The sequence below is a fragment of the Larus michahellis genome, chromosome 7 (genome assembly GCF_964199755.1).
Source record: "Larus michahellis chromosome 7, bLarMic1.1, whole genome shotgun sequence".
Lineage (NCBI taxonomy): Eukaryota > Metazoa > Chordata > Aves > Charadriiformes > Laridae > Larus > Larus michahellis.
Window position 1 is genome coordinate 34,516,827 of NC_133902.1, and position 21,421 is coordinate 34,538,247.

The 21,421-nt window shown below is 45.1% G+C and overlaps 1 protein-coding gene across 4 annotated transcripts in view; it reads left to right on the forward strand.

Moving 5' to 3' along the window:
- The window catches only part of CHN1 (chimerin 1), a 106,084-nt gene that overhangs the window by 76,705 nt on the left and 7,958 nt on the right, over nt 1–21,421 (forward strand). For all 4 annotated transcript variants that reach the window (XM_074596006.1, XM_074596009.1, XM_074596007.1 and 1 more), the window contains one exon: nt 9,821–9,905. In XM_074596006.1, the coding sequence (XP_074452107.1) occupies nt 9,821–9,905 (85 nt within the window). The remainder of the gene's footprint in view (nt 1–9,820; nt 9,906–21,421) is intronic.

Sequence of the window (21,421 nt, forward strand, 5' to 3'; positions counted from 1 at the left end):
GTACAAAAAGAAGCTTTACCAGAGGAGAAAGTTCTGTAACAGTTCACAGAAGTGGACAGAGTAAATTGATTCCTAATCGTTCCCATAAATTTATTCTACAGCTGGATGCTACCAGTAAGAATGCTTTTTTCTGTCCTTTATAAATCTCATATTTGCTTATCTTGTCCCTAAAATGCAGACACTGTGATAGCTTGTAAATTAAAATACAATTTCTTACCTAGCCGATACCCGATTCATTCAGTGATTTTAGGGGGAGGAAGCAGCTGGGCGCCTCCTGGGCAGGCGAGTGAAGGAGGAGCTTCAGGCAACAGCAAGAACCTCAGATTTGAGGGGAAAAGGGGCCTGCGGCAAGGTGCAATGGGGATTGAAATGTTCTGTGTTGGTTACTGAGAGGAGGATTGGGGGAGCTCTGGGTTGGGATGTGTGAGGTGGGCTTTAAGCCAAAGGACTTACACAGCAGGGGAAACCTAGTTGGGTTTAAGGTTACCCCATTTTCTGTCTCCGGTGAGGCAGTTTTTATTAGGGTACTGAACACGCAGGATTCCCCTTGCTCAGTCCTCCGGACTTTCCCTCTCTGCATCTCCTCATGTCTCCATCTCCCCCCTACATCCCATAGTTTTTTGCTGTTAAAAAAAAAAAAACAACAAAACAAAACCGAAGCACACCACAGTTATGCCTAATGAGATACCTTCTGCTCTGAGTCCATCCCTACCTGATGTGGAACATCTTCTGCACCTCCTCCCCACCTGGTGCTGTGCTTTGGACTTGGGCACTGACCTGGATCCTTTGCCTGCTGTTTGTGTGGGGTTGGAGAAAACAGGAAAACCGTGCTTGAAAAATGGTAATGGCAAGGAGGGCAGTCATGGAAGAGGAGCATTAGCTGGGAGTTACAGGATGATAGCTTAAAAGGAAGAGGAAAGGGAAAATTTGAGATTAACAGCAAGAAATCTCCTGGGCAGTGAAACTTGTTAGTCAGTGCAATAACCTCCCCATCACTCAGCAAATTTAAAATAAGCCTGGACAAAACACCTTAAAGGTCTTTACTCCCCTCCAGCTTCGTGTGACTCATGGGCCCTGGGGAATTTTTAGCTCCCTTGGCTGGTTGTAAGTATTCCTTCAGACACCTCTGGCTCCTGATGGCTTGAGCCAGTGGAGCGCTGTGCAGGTGTTTCGTAACTGCCGATAGTCCAAGGCATATAACCACCCTTCTGCCCAGATCAGTGCTGTGGTGCTTCAGTGAAGCAAGAAGGTGTCCGTGCCTGTCAGAGCTGGACTGAAATCTGTATTTCCATGCATCATTTTCCCTAGGATATTGTCTCATTTCTCTCTTGCTCTTCACAAAATAGATATGTCCTCCAAAGACTATTTTTTGCTGTCTTTCCGTGCGTTATTTGGTACTGTCATGCTGTTTCTTAGTTACTGTCTTACTAATGCCTGAGACGGCACAGTCAATTAATTGTAATAAATAACAGTTGCGGGGTTGCTTGATGAATCGGTGAACATTCAGAACATAATTCCCTTTCATGCCAACACTCCTTCCAGAGAGGCGAGACGTTTTTCCACGGTTGCTTAAGCCAAGTCAGCGGAGATGCTGATGAGTCTTGTTTGTTGAGATTCCTCATCTCCCTCCTCGACTTGAAGCAACATCCTGCCTTTCTCTTTGAGGATGACCCATTTGAAAGGCTGAGCGGGGAGCTCCAGAGCAGAGACAATGTACTTTTCCAGAAATAACCGGAGGTAGAACATAGCCTTAAACATGCACAAAAAAGGGAAGGCTCAGGTGAGAACCAGTTTCTACTGGAAAGGCTTTGCCAATGTAGACAGATTCAAGCATCGCTTTAATGGAGAAACTGCTGATTTTAACAAGGGTTACTCTGCCGGTGAAATTTGTACTACTTCTCTGAAACAAATAAGCTGACCTGGCCCTTGCCCAGATTTTACAGGTGTAATTGCATCTGTGCTGGGTGTCTTGCTCGTGTAAAAAGTCATTGCAAATCGCTTCCATGCCAAATCTTATTTTTCTGACAAGAGCTGCTCAGCAAAGCCGTGCCTAAACCCTGGGAACGGGGAGATGGAAAGTGCAGAAGAAATGCTGTAAAAGGACCAGAAACTGTAACAAACTCTTACTATATTAAGCAGAGCCATTTTTCTGTGACTTGTAACATGAACTCGTTTCTATTTCTGATCTGAAAACTGGGGCAGATGCTGATTTGGGGTCTGGCCCTGCTGAAAAGAGGATGCTGATTTGTTATTAGGTACGGACCTGGTGCTGAATGTGTTTTCAAAACATTTTGAAGTGAGTCACGGCACTCAGATGAATATTCAGAAAGAGAGCTGGGTGCCTCTAGCACAGTCCCCAGGGAGAGTCTCTCTGCGTTCTCACAGATAAGAAAACCTCAGGAAATTTGATGTTTCTTTTAGACTTCTAGCACTTGAGGGAAGAAAATGTTCAAAGGCAGGGAAAATATCTGGAGAACAAAACTGGAGGAAAAACTTCCGCAAAACTTCTGAGAAGATCTCATCAGCTCTATGTTGTTGCTTCTGAAACTCATAGTGTATTATAAGTCAGTTCAAGCCAGAAAAGCTTTTAGCCATTGATGGATTTTAGTCTCCTACGGTATTTATTTAATGTTACTTTTACTTTTTTGGAAAAGCCAGGGCTTTTCCAAAGCATATTCCAAATAGCACAATATTATTTAACCCTTTCTGGTTTCTTTGTGCTAGTCCCTGAATTCAAGCTTTGCCTCTGTTTATTAAAAAAAAAAAAAAAAAAAAAGCCTTTTTTTTCCTAAATCCTTAATTTACTGGAGTTGTAATTCCTTCCCACCACACCAGTAGTTTTATTAATCCGCAGGTGTGGATCCTGCCAGTCTTCCATGTGCACAGCCACCAAACGGGACCAGCTCATGTCTGTGGTGAAGCTAGGAAGCGCTCTGCTGGGGAGGCTGGGGAGTTTGCCTCGTGGAGCACATAGCGCACGTCACGCTCTCTCATAATCAACAGCTTTTCCTCAAAATTAGCCTTACCATCATAGCAAAAGCATTTCTGTAGGAATCTCTTTGGGTTTTATAGTCTATTTACATCATTACATATATTCTGTTTACATGATTACATATGGCTTATATAGTATCTATATATATGCAATTTTCAGTCTAAGGATTTTATTCAATTTTCACCTCTAGTTTCAGAATTTTTAGCATGGACACAGGTATTAAGTAACTTGGACCTGGAATAAAATGGACAATGTTCCAGTTTCTAGATATACGGGGCTTGGACTAGAGGACCCTAAAAGGTCCCTTCCAACCCAACACATTCTATGATTCTACATCCATTTAAAGAAAATCTGCTATTCCATCCTGAAAGAAAGGTGGCAATTTTCATTGAATTTACAAGCAAAAAAAAAAAAAGCCAACAACAACCTGCTACTCTCCAGTTTTTCGCTTTGGCTCTGGTAGAGCATGACCTAACCGCAATTTCCAGCTGTTCCCATCTCTGCTGACATGATCAGCGCAAACCAGAAAGTAAACAAGACATGACAGCACTTCTGGCTCCAAGTGGAGGAGGACCTGGAGGAAGGTTTGCCTGCTCAGCATTCGTGTCAGTGTACCCACTGGCGATAACGATGCTATTTATACTGCACACTGTGAACCATGCAGCGTTCAGCATCTCTCCTCTCAAGAGCTGCTGGACAAAGTCGTCGGGGTGATCCCAGACTGGCTCCCCACGTTAGCACCCCGGCTGGTCTAGGCAAAGTCAGCTCTCGTTTTGGAGAAGGTGTGTTCCAATGGTCTCATTTACTGTCGTTTCTGTGACAACCTTTGCATGGAAGCAATTATCGTGCAGATACAGCTCTGCTGTGTGGGTTGTCATGGCAGTCTTTTCACTTCTCAGATTACTCATCGGCAGCAATATTTGCCTCACAGGGGGAATATCATGTACTGGAATATTGGGAGTGCTTGAGACCCTTGTTTTAGAGGCAGTACCTAATCATTGTAATATATGCAATGATTAAATTGAAGCGTTGCCCAAACTGATAGTGGAGTCGATCGACTTTCTCACTGGTTTCTGTTCCCTTCACATCCAGGCAATCTCTGCCTGGACCAGGGATGGGTGAAAAGGGCAAGCCTGTTGGGTGCCAGCATGGGTACGCTCGGTGCCTGATAAAATCAACTGTGGCAGGGAAGACAGACATTAATAATATAGGCTGAGTTCATTGTTTTAATTGAGACTTACGATGTCTCCTGTATCCAATTAAAAGCTTAGTAGAGTCCCAACAGGCAGAATCAGTTGATGGAATTGCAAATCAGCTAGGACCACTGATCTGACAGCCTGCATCAGCAGTGTCCCGTCATCCTTGGGAATTTGTTTGAAAGACAGTATAGCCAGCAGAACTGTGCCCTTGGAGCACCACACAGCGCAAATGTTGGATGTGTGCCATTTATTCAGTCCTCGGTTGACCTGGTCTCCTTCCCCCAGCACCAACAAGGCTTCTGCCCAGAGCGTAGGACTCTGGTAGCCCGAGAAGGTAGATCAGAAATGGTTTTTGCCATCCTTTTTCAAGTTGATGTATTTCATCCCAACACAGATGGTAGTGTCTGGATTTTGCCGAAACCCGTTATTCTCACCAGCCGTTCAGCGTGGAAAGTCATGGAAGAAACTGCGCTGCTCTGTACGGAGCAGGGGTCCCGATGGAGCAGGCATTCGAGGAGACCACGGCAGCACCCTTTTAACAGGGAGGGCTTTTTTTGGATGTCACAAAGACTTTGGTTTTCTGTGCTCGGTGCTGATTTTTGCATATCCATCGTTTGTCAGATCCAGCCTTGCTTTCTTCCCAGCAGTGGCTTTGCTAAAGCTCTGCCGATGTGTCGTGTTCTTTCGCATCATGTTTGCACAGCACTTTTTGCTGATATTTCCTTATTCTCTTCCTCCCTGCCTTGACAAGTGATCTAATGTAAGTCTCCCAGTTACGAATACTAATTAGCTGCTGGCTCATTCTTGGTTTTCAGATAGCAATCAAGGCTAGCTGAACAACTGCCTAGTAAAAACCAAAAGCGTAAAAAATAAGTGGAGTTACGAGATAGATGGGTAACTAACTTCAACAGTGACCTTTATAGAGCCTGAGAAATAATGGTGGGAGATCTGCTTGAGGAGTTCACAGCTTGTGGTATAATCTGTTGTCAGAGCCACTTTTTCTGTTTGGTTCTCCGAAAACTTTGTCTCTTTTTCTAAGAAATAGTTTAATTGAATGCAAAACAAAAATAAAGGAAATTCTGTAACACTTATTCATCACAGGAGTTAAGCTATTTTTCCCTGCGTATAAGAAAATGTCTTTCAAGCCTAAGCAAAAAGCTGTCCTCCTACGTAAAATCACAGTAGTTAGATGTTTATTATACCTTGCTGGTGTTGCAGGAGAATTCAAAGTAGAAATGGCTAGGTGTAAGCCCAATGTGAGGTTCTCCTCTTACCGCACACTTGCAAGACAGCTTAGTAATAGGATTTTATCTAGTTTTTGAAGCACGTATTTTGCTTTAAAATTATCTAGATTTTTCTTTTAAATTGTGTATTTCCCCTGGAGTTTTACAAATAAAGATTAGAACTGGTTTATCTTCCTCTCCCCGCTCACCCATTTTCCACATTCTTAAAAACATCGCTCGCAGTTGAAGCCTTACGGAAAGAGAGAGAAAAAGATTTTTGGGGCGGGAGTGAGAACGAAGGGTTGGGAGATATAAAGCCACAGTTGGCAATCCTGCTCTCTCACATTTTATAAGACAGTAAAATCTGCATATGGCAGATGCTCTTTTTATAAGGGGAAAGAAACCCCTTGTAATTTAAGTCAGGATCTCTGGGATTCTGCTGGGTGTGTTTTCAGAAATTTTTTCTGGAAAGCATGTTTTAGTTCTGAAAACAAGCAAGTCACTTGGCAGGTTTTTAGAATGGGGAATTAAATATAAAAATCAGAATGCTGTATTAAAGAGTGTCATGTAATAAATGCAGTATTGTTTGCAGGTGCTGGCTCTTGAACTAGCAAAGGGATGCAAACGTGTTTCTTTTTAGTGTGCTGCCAGGTCCCGCTCTGCGGCATGAAACGGGACCAGAGGCTCTTCTGACCTCAGAAGACCAATTTTTCGCTATTTTCTGGCACCGCTTACTGTGTCTGATTTCATTTCCAGAGGTGGTGCATACTCAGACCAGCACAGGGTTTTAGATGTCCAGTTCCACTCCGTGGCAGTGGGAAGATTAACACTCCGGTACCACTGAGCTCTGGGAGAGGACAGCACTGCTTAGAAACGCCAAAAGAAGCTCCAGAGCTGATCCCGTGGGGTCGTGCACACCAGGGACGGAAGGACAGTATGGCCTTTGGGCCTCCTAATTGATGTTGCCAGAGAAGCTCCCTATTACGTGTCAGAGAAAGGATGAAGCAAGGTAGAGCACGGAACATAGAAAAACCTACTCTCAGCTTTTAATTTGTTTTGCATTTGCAGTCAGAATAACGTATAAGAAAGTAATTTTGATGGGGCGGCGTAAAGCTGAGCAGGCTCTGGATAGATCTTCTGACAGAACTTAATTTCTTACCCAATGATATGGAAAGGCATTTCAGTATTTGGATGGGAGGAGAGAACAGTGCTAATGATGCTGAGACAATGATCCTGCAGGGGAAAGTCAATCTTGATCTTGTGAAGGGTGACCAGTACACGCAATGTTGGTGGGGAAGAGGAAAGTCTGCTTTGTCCTTGTCGTTTTTAAGTTGATGAGTCGTGTAAACTTCTCTGAGGGGTGAGCTGAGAGCCAGGAGGATGCCAGGGGAACTGGCTGTAGTAGAAAGGTGATTTTTTTGTGTGTCTAGGTCAATAATTGTTACTAGAAACATAACTAGAACTGAACTCATAAAATATTGGTAATAATATAATAAAAAAAATAAAAATGAAGGGAGGCAAAACGTTGGAGCGGCAGATTTGGGATGTGGTAGACCCTGTAGAAGAGTTCCCAGGGAGAGTTCAGAGGAAGTGGAAATGCGCAGACCATGGTGGGGAGCAGGAGGCCAAGAAGGAGGGATGTTCACCGCTGAAACAGCAGCCAGTTAGGGGCTGAGCACCTGAGGTTTGGTGAGTATCAGCACTGGAGACGGCCCTGGAGAGGCCAGGATGGGACCCCAGTGCCCAGGGAAAGCATTAGAAATGCTTCAGCAGGTGGCACGTTCAGTGAATTTGATTAACTGAAATCAGCAAGCAGAGAGGCACAGGATAGTGTCATTCTTTTTATTTAGCGAGAAATATTAATGTGGTGGAATTTGTTCTTGTTCTGCTTAAAGAAAGAAGTTAAAATGTCAGCATTTCAAGGAACAAAACAAAATCTCCCCTCCTTTACAATCAGAAATACTAAAAAACAAAAAAAAATTTAAAAAATCTCTTATAAAACTCAAAAGGACTCTGAAAAAAGATTCTTTTTTTGCTCAACCTTTTGCACTGTTTTTTGGTTTGGTTTGGTTTTTTTCTTCAATTTTCCTCAACAGAAATTTTGACAAATATTTTTTAATAAAGGGTTTGGGGTGAATGTTCATTTTACAAAAAAAAAAAAAAAAAAAAAGAAGGTGACTGAAAGGAAGCTTCCCCCCCCCAAAAAAAATTCTGTTAGTCCTGCAGGCATTAAAGCACAGCGTTTTGCTTGAGGATTTTAGAATGTGCTTGTTCTGGGAAGGGAACGCTGCCAAAGCCCTGGAAAAAAACACAAGGGCTGAGGAAGAAAGCCAAGAGGATGTGGGTAGTGCAGGTGGATAACGGAGGGGAAGGTGTGAAAAATCTCTTTGTGGTGAGAGCAGGGGGGGTAGAAAATGGAGGTGACAGCTGCCGAGAGCCTTGCCATCGCTCGCTTTGTGGAAGTCAGGTGGAGCTGCAGGGAGAAGGGGGCTCGTGGAGCACATCACACCTTCCAAAGGTGCGTGAGAGAGGGTGCAGGGGGCAGCTTCGCACCATTAGGTGGTGGAGTCTCCGTCTCTGGAGACATTCAAACCCGCCTGGACGCGTTCCTGTGCAACCTGCTCTGGGTGACACTGCTCTGGCAGGGGGTTGGACCAGATGATCTCCAGAGGTCCCTTCCAGCCCCTGCCACTCTGTGATTCTGTGATCACGCTTCCTTCAGAGATGCTCGGCAGTGTAGGGATGGTGATTATAAGCCTAGCCTGGCGCAGGCACGCACCTGCGTTACTCTGTGAACTCAAAAGTAACTTTGCAAACTAACACAGCCATCTACCTCACCGCTGCCTCGTGGGCAGCAAACGCCCAGGAGGCCGCAGACCTCCCCCGAGCCAAAACTGCGACGTGGTCTCAACTGCTGGGTGCTGCTCTGCGTTGTCACGCCATTGCAGTCACTGTCACCTGGGAGCCAGCCGCTGGTTAAATCAGTGGCGCGGGGGATGCTCGCCACCTCCGTCAGGGCCACTTGGCGTTTTGCTGTTTATATCCAGAGCCCTGTGCAGATGTCGGGCATGTGTGTTTCAACCAGCTCCTCCTCTCTTCTGCTCCACACTCATCCGAGCAGGCAGGGCACGTGCGGGGAGCCGCTGCCTGCTCTCATACCCGCTCCGTAGCTCCAGAGAACCGAGTGACTTAAGCCTAAAGCATTTTTACAACGTTTCACTGCAAATTTCATTTCTTTATGATCGGTGGTTACTGATTTTTTTTGTCAGCCTGTCTATTCTAAATAGAGGCTGGAAGGCTTTTGCGCTGGCTGAGGAAGTAATGATTTTCTCTGCAAAGAATCCTGTGGTTTCCTACCGCAGGAACTTTATCAGAATAACATCAGAAGCAGCTAATGGTGGCTGCAGGATTTGTAACAAGCATGTGAGCTGGGATTGAAAGCAGCATTGGGCTGGGTTTTTTTCCTTCCTTAGCTTTGAATTTTTTCCTGGTTCGGTGGATTCTTGTTGCCGTTTACTAGGTTCATTTGGATTTTCAATATGTAGCATTAGTCTGAAAAGAATAATTTCCTTTTAGAGTTATTCTAGACTGGAAAGCCCCTGAGTGCGTTTGCAGTATTTCAGTGTAGCACTGGTATTTTTGCCTGGCAGGACTCCCTCTGCCTGGGGCGAAATCCTGTAGCCCCCTCCATGTTTCACACGGTACCTTATGGAGAGGGGAGGGCAAAGCAGAAGACGTTTTGAATTGAGAGGTGGACTCTCGCACGGTCGCTGCAAAAGCCTCACCTCGTGGCTAAAATCCTCCTCAGACAGAGGGATGCCGAGGGGCAGGAGAAGGGCTGCGACCTGCCACTGCTCCTCTGCCCCACACGGTCTGGGAGCAGCCCCCCTCCAGAGCTGTTTCTGCTGCTCCGAACACTCGGGATGGAGAGCTCCCATTTCCCATCAGTCCACAAGGGTCTTGGCAGTTAAATCACAGAATGGTTTAGATTGGAAGGGACCTTAAAGACCATCTAGTTCCACCCCCCTGCCCTGGGCAGGGACACCTCCCACTAGACCAGGTTGCCCAAAGCCCCATCCAGCCTGGCCTTGAACACTTCCAGGGATGGGGCAGCCACAACCTCCCTGGGCAACCTGTTCCAGTGCCTCACCATCCTCACATTAAAGAATGTCTTCCTAATATCTAATCTAAATCTACCCTTTTTCAGTTTGAAACTGTTACCCCTCATCCTATCATTAAATCTTTCTTAGCCTTTCTTTCCTGCAGCGATGAAGGGAACCTTCCAGTGACTGCACGTGGTGCCTTCAAAGAAGGGGAATTCTGCCTCGTTTAGACACACTGATATTGATGGCAGTGAAACAGTTGGGTCATTTTCTGTAATTTTTCTTTCTGCTGTTGTCTTGCAGGTGCACACGTTCCGGGGCCCGCACTGGTGTGAGTACTGCGCCAACTTCATGTGGGGCCTCATCGCTCAGGGAGTCAAATGTGCAGGTAACAGTCGTTCGGTCTTCTTTTCCTAAGGTGGTCCTAATGTTGTAGCTATTTAAGGTGCTGCCTCCTCCACTGTTAACGCTGCCTGGCAAAGGTCTGATCTGCCCCCTGTTAAAATCTAAGAAGGGAATGCGTCTGCTTTGCTGCTGATGGTTTCAGGTACCGCAGTGATGCCGAGCACCTCTTGGGCACACACAGAGGGGAAATGATAATCATCATCAAGGGATTTATTTCCCCACCACCACCACCTTCGGAATGGAGGAGACAACAGGTGGATGTGTCGTTAGCTTTATTTCTTTTATAACCCTTGTATGTATTGGTAGGTGTGAGAAACTCACCGAGGGTCTCGATGTGCGAGGTGGGCAAGCAGCAAATTCCACGTGGCTGCTGTGAAACGGGCGTTGAGGTTCATTTTCTGTGGAAGCCAGCAAATTCCCGGTCCGCCCTAGGCCCTAAGTCATGTCTCCTACTTGCAAACTTAGAAGAAAATAAGGAAAGGGGGTGATGAATAAGGGACGCGTACCGAAATGTTACATCAGCATCCAGGTGCCGGTCAAAATGTATTACACGCATGTGTGTCACTGCAGGCATTTCTGGGATGAAGCCTCTCTGAAGTAAAGCAGTTTGACAGTTTTATTGGTATGATTCTTCTGAAAAGAAAGGACAGTCAGCTTTTTTTCAAAGGCAAAAAAAAAAAAGGATCAAAGTGATCAAAATAGTTTACTGAATTTAAAAAGTATTTGATGGCATTCTGGCAAGCAACCACTTTTATAAAAATGGTGCAAAGAAATGATGTATGAAGACCGGCGTATGTTGCCCTGGAAACTGAATTTTCAAGCTAATTTAAGAAAATCTGCTCTGTCTAAAGCTTTCTGAAATCTTGTCTCAAGCAAGTAAGAGGGCTTTTTATCGCAGAGCTGCAAAATAATGTAAAACTTAAAGTAATTCATAGCCAAATGTGATTAACATATTTTAAAATCTTTCCCCTGTAATTACTTGAATGCAATATTCTGTCGTTATCAATAGGCTTTGCACTGTCCAGGATGTGTTTGAGAATGCAGCCCTGTTTTAAGTAATGATTATGTAAAACTGGCATTTCCTTTCTCGGTATTTTCCCCCTACTAAGTCTTTAGGGTTGCAGCCGCATCCTTCACTTATGAATGAAGATTGTTGGATTTTTACTGCTGATGATTTTGCACAGGGTGTACAGTGCTAAAAAGGAGGAAGAAAGATGAGGCCTGATTTTGTTCTTGACTTGTTTTCTGATTAGTCATTTTTTGATGACACGTGAGCCAGTAAGTGTGCCATCTTCCTTCCTCGCCTGAAGCAGATTCCTCAGTTTGGGCATTTAGGAGAAATATCAGGTATTTTTCAGATTTATGTTCAGTAGCTTTGATCCAGGAAATCAATAAAAATTAACAGTGTGGGGGCTCACAATGCTGCATGGCACTATGGAATGAACAAATAATATTGCTTTTAGAATTAAACCCGAAGTGCTTATGATTTTATACTGCCTCTTTTTTCTTTTTTTTTTTTAACTGAAGTAGAGCTGATTTTCTGGTTTTATGCAGATTTTTCTAAATGGTGAGTTTCCAAAAGCTTCCAAAGTCTGGTTTTCTGTCCTCCTTATGAGGATGGTAGTAAGTATTGCGTGTCTCCTTTTTTTCCTCCTTGCAGTGTAGAGGAACATATGTGTATTAGATGACTTCATAGGTTCAGAAACTATAATTAGGGCTTTCTATCTTGTGTAAGGTTTCATATCGGTGTTGGTAGCTTCCAGTAATTTCGATGATCTTATTTATATTTTAAAATCCCACATTGTACGACCATGCTTGCCAAAGCATCAGCAAGGGGTAGGGGGAGGCTGAGGATTTTCTGGCCGTGCTCGAGGTCTTTGGGCACCACCAGGCGAGCCGCTGATGTGCAGCATCATCAGCCAGGGCACACGGAGGAGCAGGCGAGGAGCCGTGTGGTGGAGAGGCTGCCAAGTGGCACTCCAGCAGTTGGGCTTAGGTGACCTTTAAAGGTCCCTTTCAACCCAACACATTCTATGATTCCTCAGCCTGGCAAGCCTGGTTGCTGGGGTTGAGGAGCAGGAGAGTTGGGCTTTCTCCAAGGGCATGGGTTGCAGCTGACCCACCTCGCTTGTCCTCCCCTCACCGCAAGGCTAGCTTTTAGCCATGAGCCAACCTCAGCCACGGCTGACAGAGAACTAGGGGCTCCCCAGATGATAGGACGAGGGGTAATGGTTTCAAACTGATGGAGGGGAGATTTAGATTGGATATCAGGAAGAAATTCTTTACTCTGAGGGTGGTGAGGCACTGGAACAGGTTGCCCAGGGAGGTTGTGGATGCTCCATCCCTGGAGGTGTTCAAGGCCAGGCTGGATGGGGCTTTGAGCAGCTTGGTCTGGTGAAAAGTGTCCCTGCCCATGGAGCTGGAACTCAGTGAACTTTAAGGTGCCTTCCAACCCAAACCATTCTATGATTCTATGATTTTATTCTCATAAATTTCATAGGAATCAGTGGCTGGCTAGAGGAGAGGGACTCCAGGCAGACCCCTATGGAGGTGGAGATGGCAGGACAGGCTCAGCAGCTCTCCAGTCTGTCTTGTCTGTGCCTCACCTTCCGCAGCGTCTACCTGATCCTGTCAGCTGAGGCTGTCCAAGCCATCAGAGCGAGAAGCTCTGCAGCTCTGGCTGTATGGGAGGAAAGCCGGAGGTGCACAGATATATAGTGAGGACCTGTGTCATGAGCGTTAACACTCTAGTGTGGAAGAGCTCAGGCTTGAGTGCCATGAGTTTGGCTGAGTTTACAGGGGTCTTAACATGTTGGGGGTTTTGTTTTTTTGTTTTGTTTTTTTAAAAAAAGTAATCATTTTGCTTCTGAACTGAGCCATTTTAATATGGAAACAATGAGGCACAGTAAACAAGGAGCCACATGAGGCCATTGCTTTTCAGAGTGGGTTCGTACCTAAAAAAAAATGACAGCTTTTAGCAGGAGGCATCCCACTTGCATTCAAATGGGGTTCAATGCCACTCCAGGGAAAGCCACAAAGTCTGTTTGGTGGCCTGTATAATCATTTTATTGAAAATACCTATGAGCAAAACTGCACTGATCATATGTAATTTTATACTTTTTAAAGCATTTGCTTTTTATAGCAAACAGTTGCACATCTCAAGAGGGCTCTATTTGCTGTACAGAAGTGATAAGTTTAACGAATACGAATGGATTGCTGCATGGGCTACTCTCAACTATTTTAAATCCTCTACTCTGCAGAAGCCCAAAAACATGCGAGAAGGGAAGTGTGGGACAGTCCAAGACTGAACGACAAAGATAAATGTCACCCATTGCAGAAAAGAGGAGGAGGAGCCAGAGGGAAAAGTGCAGCTTATTTCTAATGGCTGATAGATTAGTTTATGTTACACAAACTAAGCCAATTCTTTGAAAAATAATAAACCAGAAGCAAACATTCATAGCAGTGCACATGCCATAGCAACCAGCAAGGATGCCTTAGCAACTTGACCTGCCTTGACTCATGCTTTGTTGCAGCCTGGCGTGACTAAATGTGTCCCTCTCTGCCAAAATACAGCCTCGAGGGCGTGCAGTATCTTGTCAGGTACAGTCCTGTATGATTAACCCCTGGAAGATGGGTTGTCCTTAGCTTACCCTTGTTGGGGTTTTGTGGCAGACGAAGGAGGAGGAGTACGTCTTTTCCTTCAGCAAAGACGAGAGGTGAATGTAGGCACCGTGTTTGCCACCCAGAGGCTGGCTACTGGCTGAAGTAAGATGTTGGCTGTCATCTTGACTACAAAGGTTTGGGGATTTATGCAAGCCGCCAAACATGGGAAGGCTTTATTATCTTCCAGAATTAAGACTTAGGGTGATGTCCAGGGTTTGGATCCTGAAGGAAAAGAACTGGTGGACTTAGTTTGACTTCTGCTGGAGGTATGTCCATCAGAACAGGAATAATTTCTTTTTCATTAAATGTTATTCTCTCAAATTTGATCTTTATTTCATCAACTTCTTTAAAGTCCAGTTTGGTTCCTTAGATGAATCCCTTTATCAGGCATCTGCCCTACTGCCCCGGAGGGTCATGCTTCCAATTTTTGCATCCTAGCCACAGGCCCTTAAAATTTTTGTGAGATGAAGAGTCATCTGTATGCAAGGAATCTGCCTTTTCTGACGGCATGCTCCGTCTCCAGCATGCTTTCCTGCAGGCTTTTGCCATAAGTAGAAATGACTGAAGAAGTGTTTGAAATTATAATGCCACCAGCTTGTGTAAACACTGAAGCTCAGCAGAAGCTAATGAAGACATAAGAGTTTACCCCTGCTCAAAATCCAATGCATGAACTTAAAACAAAAAGTATTCTTAATTACATTTCTCCTATGTAAGGCTCCCCTATGCTCGCAGGGCTCATCCCATTGCCCAGAATGCGTTCGGGAGAGAAATTATAACGATATCCAAAGAAAATTTGCAGATAAGCGGCAGGGAGTTCATTTTATGAATGATGCAAACACATAACACCCGGTAGCATTAACGGAGAATAGTGTGTGTGTTCTTAGAGACTCGAGCATGGCATTAATGTCGCTGTTAGTGTACTACCCAAGCAGACTTGTAGACCTGTCAAGCTGCTGCGTGTGTCCTGTCCCCCTCCCCAGCCCGTCAGAACTGTTTGAGTTGCTGGATCATCTGCTCCTTCCTCTGTACCCTTTTGCTTGTTGTTCTTCATGAGTAAGTGATTTAATCAGATTTTTTTGGAGCCGGCTGATTTAAGAGCATTAATTGGCTTATCTTAAAGGAAAGATGATTTCTGTAATAAAGACTGTATTTCAGTAGATGCTTTTGATATGGTTTTGGGCTGCTTCTTGTAACCCCAGGCAGCACCGCCCTCTGAGACTGTATGTGAAGCACCGTTTCTGCTGCAGTGGTAGATCTGAGATATCTCAGCCTGCCACCCGTGTGGCAGTTGCCTGTCTTTTGTTTCCCTTGGAGTAGGTACCTTCTCCCTGAAGAACTGAGAGAAATAATCTTGCAGCCGAACTATCAGCGTGGGGGCAATCGGCTGCCCCTGGCTGAGCCCAGGCAATATTGCTGCCAGCCCTGACCGCAGTAAGCCCCAGGAGTTCATTTTCAGAAAAGTTCAAGTGCAGTCTCAGAGCAGGATTGTTTTGTGAATTGCTGCTTAAGTGTTTAATTTCCCTGTTTCATCCGTTTTCTTCCCCAGCAATTGAAAAACGTACAACTGCCCCATTTCCTTTGCTGTTTTGTTTTGCCTCACTATTAAATCCCTTGCGTTGGATGGCCCTGTGTTGCTCCACTGGTGTGTAAGGATGAAGGAGACCACAAAGGAGCCTGCCCATCCTCGGGGATTAGTTGTGCAGCCACAGTGCTCGTGCTTTTAGTGCCTGGAAGAACGGCTGATGCTCTTGTGACAGTAACTCAGCAAAGGGGAAGGCAAAGCGTGCTCATCGTCTTGTCCGCTCTCGAGGTATTTTGCGTGCCTCGGTCATGATAAGGTCCCGTTCTGCCCACGCCTGTACCTTAAAAACATATCCGAACTTCTTCTGAGGTGTGCGCCCAGATTCTGCTGATTTTTCTGACTGTGTAGTGCACAGACAGTCAGCCCGAAAGGGGGACAAGAGCAAAGCAAAGCCACAGAGGTCGGGGCTGTGTCAAGGGTACCGTTTGGAGAGCAGTCCCTGCCCACCTGAGGCAGGTGGTGATGCGCTTGGAGGAGACGCACGCTGCCTGACAGGCTGTTCCACCAGCTCAGGATCCGGTGGTGTTCCTGCGAGGAATGAGCTCCAGAATTTTGAAATGCTAATCAGGCAGCGGAGCCTTGCTTCAGAGCCGTTCCCATGGGGAAGCTATTCTGGAACTATATATTCTTGAAACTGTTAGTCCTAAAAGTGGCTTTATCTCCAAGCCCACGCAGACCTGGAAGCCTTGAGCAAGCCAGTGGCCCATCAGGAGAGCTGTCGAGGAGGTAGGCAGGTGTCATGGCAGGAAGCCGGGAAGGTTTTTGAACAAACTGTCTGTGATCTTTCAAAACTCCCGTAAAATCAAACCATCGCCACCAAACGTGTTCTGCTGGAAGAACATTTCACCTGCGTTTTCCAGCCAGCTTTTGGAGGCACAGATACATGTATTCTTTTGATTTAGGATAAGGGGGGATTTGCTTGTTGGATGGGCTTTTTTTCTTTTTATTTCAGAAGCCCTGATTTTTCTGTGGTATTTGGTAATTTTGTAGCCAAGTAACTACCTGCCCTCTAGAAATTCCTTCCTAAAGAATAATGTCCCCTATAGTGCATGATATAGTAGTATGGATGATAGCAGGTTTGGGGGAGCATACACATATGTTTGGAAGCGATTTTTGCCATGGCGCTGCTTAATAAAGCGGCTTAAGATGCTGGTGGGACCAACGATGGTCCCAGATGTGCATTGCACATCAGCAAATGGCACGTGCGTAAGGCAGTGTAGCAGCTCCGGGGTTGCCACCTGGGCTGGACCAGCTCTGCCGAGGAGGAGAAAGAGGGCAGACCTTCGTAGCATCCCCCTGCCTTGTGCTTGGAAGCACAAAGCGGGGCCAGTGGGATCGCTACGTTCACATGCTTGTTCACACACGCTGCACTCAAGGGAACAGAAAACATTGCTTCCTCTGCCACAGAAAAGAGCGTTAAATTATTAAAGGAAAGCTACTAGCTCATGGTTGATTTATGAGAGCAAATTCCTTTATAACCTTTTCACCCTTGCTAAAGAAATGATGCCAATACTTTGTGCTTGAGTAGAACCCAGCATCTCCGTATGTCGGCTTTCTGAAGGCGGGGGCGTTACCCCGGCAGGTGGGTACCGCATGGACCTGCCCGAGGCAATGCAGCTCCGCGCTTCCCTCCCACCCTTACCATAAACCTCGCGAGAGTCTTCCAGAACTTTTTGCAGACAATGTAAATCTACCTTTTAGCTCTTAAAGCTGCTCCTCAGGGTGACAAAATGCATAAATTTTCCGTGGGATAATTCAAAAAGATAATTAGAGTGATGTATGTAGCATACGGTATCGTTCCAATGGAGCATGATCAGAGGCCATGTTAGCTGGTAAATCATAAAGCAAAAGAAATCTAAAACTGACTAAAATCAAATCAGCAGTATAACAAAAAGTGACAGCTAAGTGTTTTTTAGTCTCTGCAAATATTTATAATGTGTGCTCATGGGGCGGTATTAAGGAGCGTATATCTTTTGGCTCTGCTCATGCATTAATATGAACACGTTATTTGTTCTTTCAGCCCAGTGGACTAACACCAGTATTAGCTGTTTCTAAAACATTACCAAAACTTTTTCTAGGTATCATAGGAAGGTATTGTCAAGCTAGTTTTAAATTTAAGACCTGTCATAAAAGTAATGTCACAGCCCACCTGAACTCCTAGATCAATACGCTATTAAAGTCAGGGCAGCTTATCACAGACTTTTAAACCTGTCATCTAAAATTAATCTTTTTTTTTCTTTCTTTTTCCCTTAAACTTCCAAATTTCCTATCAACTCTTGAATTTACAAGTGCGTTTTTTTGGGGTCACGTTTGGTATATTTGAAGAGTGGCCACGGTTCGATAGCACTGTAAAAGTCCCTGTATGCGTGACTTACAGTTCTAGTCCTGACAGATCACCTCTGTGTAAGGTGAAATGCTGATGAGCTGTAGTCCGCAGAAGTTTTCCTATTGACCTGCGAGGCTTCATGACTGCATCTTCTAAAGCTGACCTGCATTATTGCAGGATTTATCAGCAGATACGATGCTTTAGGAGGATTTTTCTTTAGCTCCTCTTCAATTTGTGTAGCCGGCCAGCAGATAAGCTCTGATGAACTTCAGTAAGAAATGGATAAGGCTCCTGGTTACTTTAGATCTGGAGTAAAGCTGCTAACGCCAACTTAGCTATTCTGGATTTATTTTGATATAACCAAGAGTAAATAGACCCTAAATTTGAAATCAAATGAATCCTCTTGGTCTTAATGAACCCAGCCCAATCATGAAGCTTGTGTGTGGACAAGGCGAGCAGTCCTAAAGCTTCACCACGTGGCAGCACGCAGAGATTCAGGACTCGGCTTTCCTGTTCCTTCCCAGTTTATTCTATAATAACGGGTTTCGAAGCTTTCATGAAGCATCTGCAACGAGAACAGAGGGCATTTTTATTTAATAATATGCAATTTGCAGCATAATTCCTGTCTTCCAGTACGAACAAGCAAGCTGAGTATAGAGTAGAAGGCTGGCGCGTTCCCAGTGGTCAGTGGAGAAGGCTGCTGACCTCCTGCCCGGGCGCCTTTGACCTTGTTGGAGTTACCAAGACAGACAGTCATCCTTCATCCATGCGTGACTCTGGTTATCAGCTGAACCAGAGACTAGTGGCTGACACGTGCCTTTCACGAAGTACTGTTAGCTCAGGAGAGGGGCCCACCTGGTAGGAAGCACAGTGCTGGTGAGTTTCAGCTTCTTTAGTGGAAAAAAATCCAATTTTTCTCTTGCAAATTCACTGAAATCTTCTAGAAGTATATATTGATGCAGAACTGGTGAAGTGAGGGGCTCTCCTACGCTTACTTAAGAGGTAAAGAGCCTTGATGGTTAGGAGGATACCACACAGCCCGGTAATATTGAACATAGTGCATTTTCTAAGCCTTAAGCATCTGAAATATTTCTAGGTTTTAAATGTTTCTCAGGAGTGTTTGTAAGCCCTTAAGCAGTGGGCGGGTGTATAAAGTCTAATCAAATGCAAAGGGAGAACAAACGAGAGAGGAGGAAAATTGACTTTTGCATTTGTAATTATTATTCTGGTATTAATGAGGTCAGATCCAAAGCCCGTTTGATTCTATGGGATTAGCAATAACAGTTATTTTCAGAAGCAAGGCTTTCACACTGAAAACGTCTCTGTAAGGTAGCTATTTTAATGCAGTGAAACTTTCTTCTATGTAAGTATAATTAGGATGATCTCAGTGAATGCAATAATTGTTTCAAATCAAGTATAAGATACTTGGAAGCATGTTTTTCCTTTTTTTTTCTATATTTTAATCTTAATTATCCTTGGATTCCCAGAAACATTACTCTGAGGTGTATTGCTGTCTGTGTGAAGCAGCTAATTTGCACTCAGAAAATCGCTAGTGAGTCCTCAGGAGCCGGACGCTGCCATTCCGGTCTCGTAGGCATCATTTTTGGCAAGACATTCTAGACCGTTTGACGCATGTTGGAATAGGTGCTTCTTACAGCAGTTGTAGGAATGCTATATATAATAATTATATATTACTGGAAAATTATTGGAAAGTTAGGGTTTTGAAATAAAGGAAATAAAGAATTAAGATTTCCTACATGGTCTTAATGTGCTTCCCTTCTGTGTGTGCATTAAGATGTTGCCTCTCATTATTTGACCATTTACTATTTTTACTCCACAACGTCATCCTTATTCTGGAAGCATCTATTCAGTATTTTGTCTTCTTGTTGTTAGTGTAGCCATTGGTTTTCTTAATAGCACAGTATCCAAATCTTAGACCAAAGACAAGTAATTTCTCCTCTGTATTTCTCCAAACGTCTAATGAATTTGTTTCTACAAGGCCCGGAGGAGGCAAGACCAGCTTCTCCTTCCCGTCTTACAGCTGAAGCACTGAGACGCCAGGGGATTCATGATCTTTAAGGTCCTCTCCAACCCGAACCATTCTGTGATTCAGGTCACACGTTTCCGGTGAATTTGGATTCCCTGCTTCAAGCGCAGAGGGACTGGATTTCTCAAAGTTCAGGCAAACCGTAGCGCTGGTGATAGATGTGTAAAGCGTAGGTGGAGTTCCCCTTCCCCTGCTCAGAGTGTCTTCGTTCCACACCCCAGACCCACAGGTAGGCTAGGGGCCATGCACGAGGAGGTTGTCTCACCATGCACCTTCCAACTGGGGGTCTCAGAGCACTTGGGTAAACGTGGGGTTTAAATACGTGGTCAGGGGAAGGCAAGTGCTTTGGCAGTTACTATTTCAGAGGCAACCGAGCAACCAAACTGAACTTCTCCGCGCCAGGAGAGGGCTGGGGGTCGAAGCAAGCGACTGAGGCTGGGCAGGCTGGTGGCCATGGTAGCCCCGCCGATGCTGCTCGTTTGCAGGGGCCCGGCTGCCGCCCTGCCTGGCTTTGCCCAGGGTGGGGTTGGCCACGCCAAATCACAGCCAGGTGGGAAATTCAGCATTTGCAGCTCCGTCGTGTGCGTTAACCGTTCCTCACGAGGAAGGGAGTCGCTCCTGCACAGAAATAGCTAACGAGAATTCTAATCAGCCATTTCATCGGGATCCGTGCGTGTTTTGACTGATCGAAGGTGACATGCCGAACTTTAATTGCAACCAGAGATTGGATGTTTTACAGAGGATCCTAAGCGACAAAGCTGGATGCTTTACAGGTCTGCTCAGTAAACAAAGTGCTTTTAGCAGCAGTCTGCAGCTGACTTAGTGGAAATTAAACTTAGCGATGAAGTCTGGTTTACCGTTTTGGAAACAACAAAGTCAAATAATCTATGGAGTGTTAATGAAAATACAAGTATTGGCAAAATCTGCGGGAATGAAATACAAAGGGAATCTATATAGACAGATACTCAGTACTGCAGTGGGAGAGGAAAGTAGAGATTTTCATCAAGGCATCGTTCCTTCAAGTTCCTACATCCCTTAATTCTGCAGAAATCCAGGGGACTCCGTATGGCAGTGGAGAAAAGTAGAGAAACGCTTGCAGAAGGGGAGCCTCGGTGCATACCGAGCGCGTGTCAGAGCATGGCAAACGCCCTGACGGCGAAGGGCCACCTTTCTTGCCGGTTGGCTAGTTCTTTGCAAACACCTGTGAGTCTCCGTTGCAAAACAGGAGGAATGGCAGTGAAAATGGAGTCACCGGGGGCTGCCCTGGGCCCCGGGCAGTGCGGGAGCCTGCCTGCTGGTGTTAACTGCAGCGTGTGCTTAGCTTAAAGGGGACTGTATTGCTCTTCCCATCTTCACTGTATAACTGGTGGTGTTTTCCAAGATATATTTTTTCCCCCAAACCCTGAGTATTATGGTTTTGAATGGTTTGGAGCAGAACAAACATTTTTCTCTAAGCTGATTTCAATTAAGTTTCACTTAAACTAAATCTCATTCTCAGTATGTTTACAGTAAAGCTGTGGAGTTGTTTGTTTGTTTTAAAAAAAAAACACAAACAAATTTTCCCTAAGTCCTTTTTAAAGTAAACAGAATTGTTTTGGTGCCTGCCAGTGCTTTGTTTCGGAAACACCCTGTGAAACGGCATCGGAATTGCAGCTGCTGTGACTTCGCGAAGTCCTTTGTACACTGCTCAGTAGCAAGAAGCCACCGACCAGCTTGGTGACCCCTGTGTCTACTTTTCAGCTCCCCTCCGAGCTGGGAAACGGGCCCTGTCACTAGTGGTGCTACGCACCGGCTGCCACATCTGGCAAGAGCGTTGGGATCCCTCACGTTCAGACCTTGGGCCAAGATGGGCTGCAGAGGGGTCGTGGCCTTCTGAGACCC